This window comes from Eumetopias jubatus, unplaced genomic scaffold, assembly GCF_037043125.1.
Source record: "Eumetopias jubatus isolate StellerSeaLion01/CBP00866 unplaced genomic scaffold, mEumJub1_p1.0 scaffold_1, whole genome shotgun sequence".
In the NCBI taxonomy this organism is placed as follows: domain Eukaryota; kingdom Metazoa; phylum Chordata; class Mammalia; order Carnivora; family Otariidae; genus Eumetopias; species Eumetopias jubatus.
In genome coordinates this window covers 212,848,403-212,861,021 of record NW_028274807.1, presented here as the reverse complement: position 1 = coordinate 212,861,021, position 12,619 = coordinate 212,848,403, and the positions used below count along the sequence as shown (strand labels likewise).

Here is a 12,619-nt window from a genome sequence, read left to right as displayed (position 1 = left end):
ATTTGGCATAGGTCCAAGTCCCCCCACCCTTCCAGCGCCCCCTTCCCAGCCTCCTTCTCATTTCCCAGCCTCCTAACTCGTTCAGACTTGGTTCTGACACTCAGGTGTGATCAAGTCCCTTCCCTCCAGGCCTCCCCTTTGCAGGCGCAGGGGCCCTGTCCCAGCTGCTCCTTCCCAACAGGGGTGTTGGCCTCAGTCCCATCCCTCCTCCTGGCCAGCCACGGCGGTGGCCCTGACCTGGGAAAGCATGAAGGCCTGCCTGGCCACTGGCCCCTGAAGCCTCCCCGCTCCAGGGCACACACAGACCACTTTATCGAAGCCACTGCAAAAGTTCCTTGCAGGCTTTCTTCAGTTTTACAAAACAAAGACCCCAAAAGCATGGAGTCATTTAATATCGAACACTCGAGTGTTGGACTGCAGGCTCCCCCAGCAGCCCTGGGTCCCCCCTGGGCTCCAGTGGCAAGTTGGCCTGCGGGTAGGTGGGTGGCACCCTTCCGGTGGCGCCCAGCTCCAGAGCCACTACCCTTCGAAGGCTCCTCGCAGGCAGCACTGGGTCCTGTCCCCAGGCTGCTCACTGTCAGAGAAGGTGCGGCCACGGTAGAAGAGACAGCTGGGTTGAGTGGTGGCCCTGTCTGCCACCAGCTGTGGGCCCTCAGTCTCTTGGCTTTGAGAACTTGGAATATGTCTGTCTCCCTGTGGGGTGTAAAATCCAGGCGAGAAAATGCTAGGGGGTGTCCATCTGGCTCGCTGCTCGGCCCAGGTGAGCTGCTCATACGCGCCGCCACAGGTGATGAGTGTTGGCATGGTTTCTCACCAGAAGGGTGGCTTTTTCTCGCCTGAGAGTTAAGCCCACCCCCTGATGTTTTGACCACACACCTGCCCTAACCCCAGAAAGTGGTTTTATCTTCAAGGTGTCGTACGCTCGCCCGAGCTCAGAGGTCATCAAAGACGCCAACCTGTACATCAGTGGGCTCCCGCGGACCATGACCCAGAAGGACGTGGAGGACATGTTCTCTCGGTTTGGGCGAATCATCAACTCCCGGGTCCTTGTGGATCAGACCACAGGTACAGTGGGTGGCCTGGATGCAGGCTGCGGGTCTCCTTTCGGCGGGGGCCAGAGTTTCCAGGAAGACAGGCTGCCGCTTGAGTTTCGAGGACATAGTTATTCCCCTGGGGAGGACAGAATCCAAATGAGAAGACCTTGGCTTTTGTTTTACAAGGCTGGGGAGGTAAAAGTGGTAGTAAAACCACCCCCGTGTTAGGCCAGCATGTTATGGTGAAAATACCAAGTGATCCTGGCCCCTTCCTTCAAGCACCCAAATGTCCCAGCTTGGCTTGTGACTGGGTTGGAAAGGCCACTGGTCAGTCGTTCACTGCTGCTCTTGCAGGCACGTGGTATGCAGTGTGGGACAGTCTTCACTCAGATCCAGAGTTCCCACTTTTCACTGAGCCACAGGGTGGCTCTTTCTGAGGAGCCAGTCTCCAGTCTCCATGATTTGGATGCCCGTTCCCCCCCTCCCCCCCTTCCCCCCTTGGGTAGCACATTCAAAGCTGAGAGAGCTCAAGGCAGTACTACCCCTCCCTGATGATGCTGGCCCCTTCACCAGCCCCTCTTAGGTCGTTTTAGCCCAGGAGCTTAGCAGCATGGGCTCTGGGCTTTGCAGGAGCCAGTGAGGCACAGCTGAGCTGAGGACGCACCTGCCCCCGGGGAGCAGCCCTGTGCAGGAGGCTGGTGCTGGTCCTCAGCGTGCGGCCTAGGGACTAGAGTCGGGACGTCCGCTGCCCAGCCCTGTGTGTGGCGCTGTGTGGGGAGCGGTGAGCTTGGGCTGCACCTGCACCGGACCCCTCGGTTCCGGTCCCGCCACGAGTGGGAACCTGCTAACACACTGGCAAGGAAGATTTTTGCTCATGGAGCTCAGCAAAGCGATTGGAATTCTCTGCGGTTGATTTTCATGTTCTTCCAACACAGTGTGTTCACCACCCCCTTGGCTGTGGTATTAAAGCAAACCCTGGGTAGTTTGGTCACAGGAAGTCCTAACTCTGAGGTGACCTCCCTTCCAAGGGACCAGCAGCACCCCCAGGAGATCCCAGAGAGCAGGTGGGCTGGGCCTTCCTGGCCGTGACAGGTGAGGGTGGAGGTGTGCACACATTTTCCTGTGTCCCCCTGAGCTGTGTGCTTTGGGGTAGGTGGCCTGGCCACCTGCCCTCCCTTCCCCCACCCGCTCTGTGGAAGCTCAGCTCCTCGTATGCTGGCCCTGCTGCCTGGGCTGTAGTGCTAGGCTAAGGCCTGGCCTGGAGAGGAGTCGACAGCTCGAGTCCCAGGGCCGGAGGGGGAGGAGGGCCTTCTGGAGTGTGGTCCACAGGTGCAGCTCACTAGCATTTCACAGGTGCTCTGGGTGGCCCTGTGCCTGGTGCAGACACCTGCTCTGACGCCTGGCTATGCTGGAGGAACTAGACCACACCATGGCCTCTGTTCTGCATCTTTGCCATGGGGTAGGGGTGGGATGGGGTGGGGTAAGGATCCCATTTACTTGGTATCAAGCCCCCCTGATCTGCACCAGGACAGTTTCCTGTGGTCCCTGAAGCTCCCCTTTTACCTTCAAGTGCCAGTTGAGAGAGAACAATCCACTTGGCTGGTCTGTGCACGTGTTTATCCCCAGGCCCACCTGTGTGGGCTGCCTGGGGACCTGGATGGCATGACCATGCTGGCCCACATTCTGCTTCCATGGCCCTCCTTTTCCTCATGCCACATGTCCTGCTTTGCCTCTGTTCATCTCCGTCCAGCCCAGCGTGACCGAGTGGAGCTGGCTCTCTCCAAGAACATCCCTGCCCCGGCCACCTAGCTTTCCCCAGGGGCTCCTGCCGCCCTGAGAGAGGTCACTTCTGCAAAGAGTTCCCCTCAGCCATTTGTGGGACATTTTGTCTCCTTTCCCTCTGTAAGACTGCTGTCTCTGGGCAGGGGAGCATCTTGGGATTGGAGGGCTCCAGGCTCGGCTGTGAATTCAGTGTGGCATCCATGGGAGCTTCACTCTCTCGCAGGCATCCCACCAGCCTCTGCTGCTTCAGAGGACGGGACTGTCTTCAGAATCCTTGCAAAGGGTAGGGGGAAGGGAGCCCCCTGTGCACAGCCCTGCCCTAGCCCGGGCTGTTGAATTGGAGAGTTAGAAAGGTGAGCCCCCAGGACTGTAGGTTTCCATTCCCTCCTCTACTCTAGAGGGGGCCACCCAGCGGGGCTTCTCTGCTGGCACCCAGGGAGCCCCGGGGGGCCGGAGCAGAGAATAGCATGGTTGGCAGGTTTGCGTGTCCAGTTTGCCTCCATGTGATGTGCCTTGTAGCATGGAAGGCAGGGGGCAGGTCTCTTGAGAAAGCTTAACCTTCTTCGTTGACAGAACTTAATTTTTAAGTTTTCTTTGCCTTCTTACCCAGTTTAATTGTGAACTTTATAGCTTACTCATCTGGAAATCATGCCATTCATTGATCTCTGCTCTTGATTCTGAAAACACTAGAGGAAAAAAACCACCACGGGGCCCCCTTCAAAAGGTGTATGTTCATCAGATCATTTAGTGAACATGTTTTCCCTTACGCTGACTTTCCCTTTCTTGGGTTTTCTTCATTTCACTTAGGCAGTTTCCATTTGAAAGTCATTTTACAAAACCGAACAGGGAAACCACACCTGCACATACACTCGCTCTCTGCTTGATGGTAAGGTCCTTATCTGTAGAACGGAACTGGCTCCCTGAAGGCAGCCTTCTGCAGGAGCCAGCCAGCTACAGCTGTCGGTTACGTTTGCCTAAGGTTGAATATTCATTCAGGCGTCCGTCTGTCAAAGCTGCCGTTCATGCTGTTCAAGAGCAAATAAAAACAGTGTATGTTGAGTGTGTGGTTTTAGGTGCTCCTTCTGAACGGAAATTGGAAATTGAGTTCAGACTCTAGAATTTTCTGGGTACACATGTGAGTTGCCAGGTCTGTTCTCACTAATTCAGTGTCTCTGGCTGTGTGAATTTTAAATTTATATTTCAACAGTCATGGAGCCAAGGTGGAGGCAGCTTTGAGGCCCCTGGGAGCAGCTGTGTGGTCTCCCGGGGTGCTGTGCTGGGGGGGCGCCAGGAGGGGGGAGTTTCCCGGTTGGAAGAGCTGGGGTGTGTGCTTTCAGACTCACCGTGGAGTGTCCACGGTATGTTACAGTTGTCAACAAAGCTTCCTTGGCCCGAGGGTCCCTGGCCGCTGTCTGCTTGCTCAATTGGGGCACAGTAGTGCATCCAAGGCAGGCATGGGATTCTAAGCCCAGAGTGGGCAGCTGTGCCTCTCAGTGACACTTGTCACTTCAGCATCCCCCTGGCATGTCTCAGTCTCTCTGTGCCCCTCTGTGGCCTTCGGGCCGGTGGAGAGACCCTCATCCTGTGCCCACCGTGGGGCAGTTGGTGGGACTCTGTGGGAAGGGGTGAGGAAAGGTGTGGGAAGTGGGAGCTGCCTGGGGGACATCTGGTGTGCTCACGTAGCTGGTGGCCCAAGGCCCTGCCTGGGCTGTCCTGCGTTTTAATAATTGTCATGCATTGCATGCTGAAGGCCTTTGTCTGGAGAAGAAAATGCGACTTCAGACAGGCTGTGACCGGCAATCGAGACGAGTATCTGGGATAGGGCTGTCTACCACAGTCCCTCCCCTCCCCCCACTACCACCCCAGTACACATCCATGACTCCTGCCATGACATCACACTCTGAGTGGCCCTTGGCTGTCCCCTCTCCACTGCACTTTGACCTTCACACTCGACCCCCTTTTTTTTCTCCCCAGAGAAGGAGCCGGTCATCTACAGCTCCACATTCCCTCACCCCAACCCCACCCCATTTGTCAAGTTCTGCAGGGGACAGTTCTTATTCCTCCCAGGCCTAGAATGTAGACAGATCAAGGTGGAGCATGACTGAACTCCCTTCTGCCCAGTTTGCGAGGTCTCACATTCATTCCAGACCAGACACTGCCTTCAGCAGTTGGGCCTTGGATCTCAGGCAGCCTGGTCCCGGTCCACATTCTTGCTCTGTCGAGAGATTGGGTTATATCAGGGACCCAAGGCTTGACTTCAGCTGGCTCGGTCTAGGTAGCAAGAGGCAGTGCCTTCCCGAGGCAGCTGGAGGCCGGGACAGGGGGCCCTGGGCCTTCCCATGCAGGAGCAGGACGGGTGTGGAGTGCGCCCGAGGCAGGGACCTTAGAACGCAGCGTCCAAAAGGTGAGTGAGGTGAAGGCAGGAGTAAAGGGCTGCGGGGTGAGGCTTGTTTACTAGGACTCCGTGCCCTCTGGGGATGACAGGGAAGGAGACGCCCTGCAAAGGACCCACCATCACTCCTTGTTCACAGCGGCCGCTCCCGGGACCTGCTGGCAGGGTTGTGGGGGTGGCGGGGAGCACGGAGTGCAGGGAGGGCCCCTCAGACCCCAGCTCGTCGCCCGCCTGCCCTGCTTCTCGGCCCGGCCGCTCGCCTGCACTTCCATGGGCACCTGGCGTGGAAGGAGCGATGGCAGGTGCCGTCTCTTCCCACATGGCTTGTTTCGAGAAAGAGGTTTGAGTGTTTGGGAGATCTGTCAGCAGGATATCGTTCGGCAGAGACTGTAGCTGCTGCTGCAACTCAGAAGGAATTCTGAAACGTTAATCTTTTATCGGTCAGTGTTTTTTTACATTCATTCATTCATTTCCATATGTAGGTTTAATTTTTGTTTGCCTCATGAAGGTAGCATCCAATTTGAAGCACAGCAGACTGACTGACTTGACTTTTGCTTTTCAGTTTTAAAAATCGTTCCCTTCCCCCCCTAACTCTGTTTCTGTTGGTTTGTTAAAAAGGTTTGTCCAGAGGGGTTGCGTTTATCCGGTTTGACAAACGGTCGGAGGCAGAAGAGGCAATTACCAGTTTCAATGGTCATAAACCCCCAGGTTCCTCCGAGCCCATTACAGTGAAGTTTGCAGCCAACCCCAACCAGAACAAAAACGTGGCGCTGCTCTCCCAGCTGTACCACTCCCCCGCCAGACGGTTCGGAGGCCCCGTTCACCACCAGGCGCAGAGATTCAGGTGGGTCGGGAGGCGGCGCTCTCACCAGCCCAGCTCTGCTCCCTGAGGCCCGCCAGGCCCGTGAGGCTGGCTGGTCGGAGTCACTGCATGTCTCCAGGCCCCCACCTCCATCAGAAGGTATCCGTGGGAAAGGATGGTTTGTTTCCATCCGAGTCTCGTCAAAAGTGGAACCAGAAAGGTGGTTCCGTCTGCAGCCGGCCCTGGGGAGGGGAGAGTGCATAGCACTCCAGGGTACGGCGTCTGGTGACCTAAGTGGGGCTGTGAGTGTAAAAGCGGGAGGACGCAGCCTCAGGCGTGCAGAGGTGAGAGCTGTCCCACTCCCGCATGCAGGGAGCCCTTGCTCCTCCACCTCCCTGTGGGTTCGTTTGGATCTCCAAATACCACATGACTTCTGGTGAAAAGCCCTGTCCAGGAAGCAAACGGTTTTCCGACATTGCTTCTGAAAATGACTCCAGTTGCCAGGATGCTGTAGAACAGAGACAATAGAGTCCGCAGCTTGGGCTCCCAAGTCGGGGGTGTCCCACCTCGTAAGTAACGGCAGTCCCGATGGACGGGCCCCTTGGTTTTGTTTTTGTCAAAACCTATAGCAGTGGCGTGAGGGTTTATCTCAGGTAGGTTAGGGACCTTTTTCTCTACGATTTCGCAGGTTTCCCATCTTTGTTTTAAACGGTGAGGTTGGGTAAAACCCTGCTCGTCGGCGCAGAGGCCATTTGGGAAGGCACTATTTTCAGCACGTAGTAATGGCAGAGTTCTCAACTCGGCTCAGGTTCCAAAGCTGGCCTTCCCTCGTTGGCTTTTCTAGTTTAAGGACAAAGGGAGGGGCAGTGTCTTGGGGCGGAAGTGAGCTCAATCCATCTTGAAGGTCAGCGAACACAGTCTGTGTCACTGCTGATAGGTGGGATGCATGGACGACCGCATTCAGCGGGTTCCCAGTAACCAGCCAGCCAGGGAAGGAGGGAGGGGCTTTGGTCACAGGAACAAGGAACAGCAAAGAAAGAGGACCAGAGCAGCCAAAACTGCTGGCCGGGCAGGAAAAGGGGTCTCGACAACCAGAGTGGTTCACAGTGAGAAGAGCCGGAGGGCAGTGTGGGTGGCCGGGGAGGCGGGAGGGAAGACCCGCCACCAGAAGGCGGACTCAGTAAGAGGAAGAGAGGCCCAGCTGAGGAGAGAGTTTGCAGTCAGCTCTTCTCACAGCAGGAAGCCTTCCAAATAAAGGAGGGTTCAGCTCTCCTTTGTACCATCAGAGAAAAGAATGGGAAGGTGGGTTTCATGGTGGTCAGGATGAAAGAAAAGAGCTCCAGTGAGCTGGAGAAAAACCAACTAATGCTAATTAATAGGAATGAGGCCTCAGGTTACTTTCAGTACAACAGGTACATGAAGATTCAGGTTAACTATCATAACTCGGGCTCATGTTTGATTTCCCACAAAACTGGGGCGGGGAACGAGGTCCACTGAAAGAACCTCTTTCCAGTTCTCATTGAAAACTAGCTTGGCTTACTATCACACAGATACAAGGGTGCCTTTTCCCACCCCCACTTCAGTGACATTGTGATCACTGTTCCAGACAGAGTCAAGTCCACTAACAAGCCCCCTGAGTCATTTAACCAACTCAAGCATCCCAGTGCAGGCTGTTTACAAGACTTTTGCACATTCAAAGCCACGGCCAGTCATGTGTCTTGATTCTTCCAAACCCGCATTGAAAAGAATCTCTGGATAAGCAGGCTGCACCTGGGGAGCTGGTCACTCTTGTCTCATGTCTGTCAAAAGAATGAATCTGTTGAATGGCCCTTAAAGGCACCTGCTCACCCCTGGGTCAGCGCCACAGCTCAAAGCCCGATTTTATTTTAGAGCAGGTCATGCTTCTTGGCCCCACGGATGCTATATCACACTCAGATATTCTTAAACTGACACAAAGTCCATTTTTCTGAAACCTTTAGAGGGCCATGTGGCTTCAGCAACAACTTTATCGTCTCCTTTAATTCTGTTGCAATGGCCACACGTTTGTAGAAGGCTTATTTTTTATGCAACTGAAAGCATTGCTTTGGAAAGGGTCCCACATTTTTGGTAGAGCTTGGTGGACTTGCAGTTCACGGCCATCACTTCGGCCCCTGGCCCTTCTGGCATGCTGTGGGTCGGCAGCGGAAGGTGGCTTGGAGCTGTGGGAAGGAATTCCTGCATTGGCCCTTCGCAGGGGTGTGCTCACCTGGGACCCCTCTGACAGGGGCAACCAAGATGAGGGCAAGGTACAACATTTGGGGGCAGGGGGAAGAAAGAAAGAAAATCCCCCTCTCCCCCCCCCCCCCACTGGCCAAACACGTACATACATACAGAGGCATAGGGTGTGAAGAGTGAGTTTCCTCTAGGGAGATCTGAGGGTGTAATAACACCTAGGAGGATGTGGAGAAGCTACCATCCTTTAAATGTGGGAAGCCTGGGAATGACTAAACAGGACCCCCCTGCCCCCAGCGATAGAAGGGCTGAAGGGAGCAGCTGGTCACCAACAGGCCATCACTCCAAAGGAAGTTGGTTGAAGCTCTGCCCCTCTGCAGGCGACAAGTGTCTCTCCTCAGGGTCAACTCTCTGCAGAGCAGGGAGCAGCCCCCCCATATTGAATTCCCGTTTGTGACCAATGGGGGTGTGCCAGCCTTGCCCGAGCCATGCCCCCACCTCTGCATTGGCACACCAGCCTGCATGACCTTGACCTGCATGCTGTGCTCTCTGTTTGCTAGGTTCTCCCCTATGGGTGTAGATCACATGAGTGGGCTTTCTGGTGTCAATGTCCCGGGCAACGCGTCTTCGGGCTGGTGCATCTTCATCTACAACCTTGGGCAGGACGCCGATGAGGGGATCCTCTGGCAGATGTTTGGCCCCTTTGGGGCAGTCACCAATGTGAAAGTGATTCGCGACTTCAACACCAACAAGTGCAAAGGCTTTGGCTTTGTGACCATGACAAACTATGAAGAAGCCGCCATGGCCATAGCAAGTCTGAACGGCTACCGCCTGGGGGACAAAATCTTACAGGTTTCCTTCAAAACCAATAAGTCCCACAAATAACTCGCTCATGCTTTTTTTTTTTTTTGTACGGAATAGATAATTAAGAGTGAAGAAGTTGAAACTTTTTTGTTAGTGTACAACTCATTTTGCGCCAATTTTCACAAGTGTTTGTCTTAGTCTAAATGAGAAGTGAAAAGGTTTTTATACTCTGGGATGCAACCGACATGTTCAAATGTTTGAAATCCCACAATGTTAGACCAATTTAAGTTTCTTAAGTTATTTCCTTTAAAATATATATTAAACAGAAATCTAAGTAGACTGCATTGACTAACCAGTCCCTCGGGACGGTGGTGAACCTGAAGCATGCTTTAACTTCTAAGACTGTCTAACACTCGTTTCATTCGGTGTCTCCACAAACTGGATATAAAAAAAAAAAAAAAGACCTTTTTAGTTTTAGTTTTCAAACTAAAGATGTTAGACAGATGCTGAGTGTGCGTTTTCTCAACCGCTTCAACATTTTAAGCGATTTCTGCTTTGGTTAACAGGAAATTGCTTTCCCCAGCAGGTGCCATTGCCACTCCTGCTCACTCAGCCCCGGGGCTCTGCAGCGGTGCCATTTGATGGGGGGGGGGGGCCGCCACCGGGGAGGGGGGGCCGCACGCCGGGCCACGCCGGGCCCTCCAGAGAAGGACACGCACAGGTTTTGCAAGCCCAGGCGCCAATGGGAACGGACCAAAGAGTTTCAGGGAAACTCCAGTAGATTTCAGAGTCAGACCTAACTCCAGGCGCGCCTGAAGACGTGCTGCTGATCCTCTGACTTCCCGAATTTCTGTGCACACGTTGCATGCACGGTGCCCCGCACACCGGGCGCTGGTGTTCCCAATCATTTCTCCACTTTTCCCAGAGCAGTTCACACAGCTCGAATGCCTAAGATCGCTCTATATTTTAAGAACACAGAAACATTTGAGCATTGTATTTCTCGCATCCCTTCTCGTGAGCGCTAGACTTGTTTCTATTTTAGTCGGATTTTGTTTTGAAACTTTGCTTTCGTATGAACACTCAGCAGAAAAGTACTTACTTCTTGCCAGTTATCTATTAACAACAAAAAAAAAAACAAAAAAAAAACAAAAAAAACCTTTGATTTGTAGTTTTAAAGATTAACCCTCCCAAGTTCTCTTCATAACTGCCTTGACATTTTGGGTTGTTCTGTTCTGTTAATTTTCTTTTGCTTTTTTGTGTTTTTTGTTTGTTTTTACTTTTGCATTTAAGACCATTAAATTTGATTTTGTTTTGCTCGAATTTTGTTTTGTTTTTTATTTTACCTTTTCTTTCTTTTTGGCTAGGTAAGGTCCAGACGGCCAGCATTCAGGGAGGATTTATAAAAGATCTTAAGAAACAAAGACTTGCCTCGAGACAAAGCATTTACAGGTCTGTGACGTAGGAGTGTGCAGTCACAGATGGCGTTTTTTAAAACGGGGGAGCCAGTAGGGAGAGTCTGAGAGAGAGAGAGAGAGAGAGCCTGAGAAGTGGCAGGGCCAGACCTCCGGGCAACTCCTCGGGAGTGTGATCTGACTTTTATAAATATCTAGCATTTAGAGAGAATCAAAAACAGGAGAACTTAGTACCAGCAGTTTTTAGCCTTGACATAAGACTAAAACACATAACAATAGGCAGTTTTAGTTGATCGATATCATGGAATTGTGGTATTATTTATCTATTTATCTACCTACCTATTTATTTATTTATTTATTTAAGTGGAAAAAAAAAAAATTGGGCACAGGCTTCTCCAGAGCAGGTCAGTGTTCTGAGACGCCCCCAGACCGTTTGAGGCTGCCTGTCCCAGCCCCGTTTCCCTCAGAGTTCGCCGAGGGGCTGCCAACTGCTTGCATTATCCTCCCCAACTTGAAATGTTGTCATGCTGTTTTCCCACTGAAGGGGCCAAGTTCATACCTTGAGACCTTCTCATGAGTTGGCCACGTGCCGTGGAGGAACCCCACCCCACCCCCCCGCCCCCTCCTCCAGCGGAAGTTTCCAGATCCTAAGTCAAAGCCCGCTTACGTGCCTCCTCCTGGAGCCCAGAGCCCAGGCCCGTTGGCCTGGATTTGACACAGGAGAGGGCCCCCCCCTGCTCTGTCTGCCCCAGAGCGCTCTTCACCACAGACCAGGACGTTCCCCAGGAAGAATATGCCTTTCAGGTTGTGCTAGCCTTGGGCCGGCGTCTCCTCAGTGAAGATGAGATTCCCAGGTCTGAAAGCGACCCTTAGGTCTCTTCCTTGACGCACATTCCTGCCTGCCCTCACTAGCGTTCCGTGTCTTACTTGAATTCGGTTGGAAGCATAAACCGTGAAATGACGGGCTCGGAGCCAGCACCGCCGCTCCTTCCCTCCCCGCCCTGTTATCCGAACCGCATTGATCACTGATGCTGGCACAGAGGAGGAGATAGCCTTTGAGAGTTGCCTGAGGTTTCTCAGTTCAGTAAAATCCTCCTTTTACATGGGCTCCACTCTGAACAGCCTTTCTGGCTAAAACCCCAGCGCGTTGCTTTGGGAGTGTGAATTTGCAAGTGTGTGGAAGGCTTTCGCTTTTGATGTGTTACTTAACCCTGAAAAGCAACTGGCGCTCCCAGGGATGTACCAGGTGCTGGCCCTGTGTCCAACAAGTTCATTATCTCTCCTCCAGGCTCATTTGCAAAAAGGAAGATCCCATTTTTTAAAAGTCACAATCCAAAAGAAAACTGTTTTATAAAAGTTTTTTACATAGGGCAATCATATTTCTATTTCACAAAATGAGTGCTCTCCTTTTTATTTGGGAATTTTGATGAAAAAAAAGAAAGTAGATAATGTTAATTTATCGGAAGTTTGGTTTGGTACATAAATACCAAAGAGGCTTTGACTGGATTTTCTTTTGGCCTGCTTAACGTCCCCTGATAGTTGTTTGCTAAGAAGCTCCAAATTTGTGAACCTGGTTCCAGTTGAATTATTCACTTTTCACGCCTTGGCTCTGCCCTTCTTTAGTTTTTCATTGTAATATGCCAAGCTGTCTTTTTCTGCGCTGGCTGTGCCTCTAGTCGCAGGTCCTGTGACTGGGATCCCCACCCCCCACCCCCACCCGCCACCATCTTGCCAGAGTAGCTGCAAGACGGGCTTTCTTGGCCTGTAGGCAGATGGTGCTGGGTGGGCTCCACCTTCTTTGTTCCCTGAAGGTGAGTCCTTCCCTTGCCAAGGGCAGCTGCCTTAACCTCTGAGAGTCTGCACTTGGTGTTTGTGCTGGAAACCCAGCGTCCAGGGTCTGACCCGTGCTGCTGGAGGGAGCTGGTGCTTTCTGAGCTGGCAGCTGGGGGCGGGGGTGGGGGGAGTGGGCGGCCCTGCTGGATCAGACAAGTAGATGAATCCGAAGACGGTTACTGGCAATAACTCGCCCTGGTTTGCCTCCAAACTAGGGCTGTTGACCGACCCCAAGTCTGCTGTTGGCCTTGAAAATCAAAGTTAACATCACCCAGCTGTTCCATTTCACATCTGATTCAGCCTGATTTTATTTCTCTGTGCTTTTTGCAGCCTTCCTGGGTTGGGTAAG

General features: G+C 52.8%; 1 protein-coding gene across 1 annotated transcript in view; it reads left to right on the top strand.

Annotated features, from left to right (window-relative positions):
- The window catches only part of ELAVL1 (ELAV like RNA binding protein 1), a 36,013-nt gene extending 26,654 nt beyond the window's left edge, over nt 1–9,359 (top strand). The window contains exons 4-6 of the mRNA XM_028093134.2: nt 912–1,065; nt 5,827–6,052; nt 8,782–9,359. Of these exons, the coding sequence (XP_027948935.1) occupies nt 912–1,065; nt 5,827–6,052; nt 8,782–9,106 (705 nt within the window). The 3' untranslated portion in view covers nt 9,107–9,359. The remainder of the gene's footprint in view (nt 1–911; nt 1,066–5,826; nt 6,053–8,781) is intronic.
- Nucleotides 9,360–12,619: the final 3,260 nt, after the last annotated feature.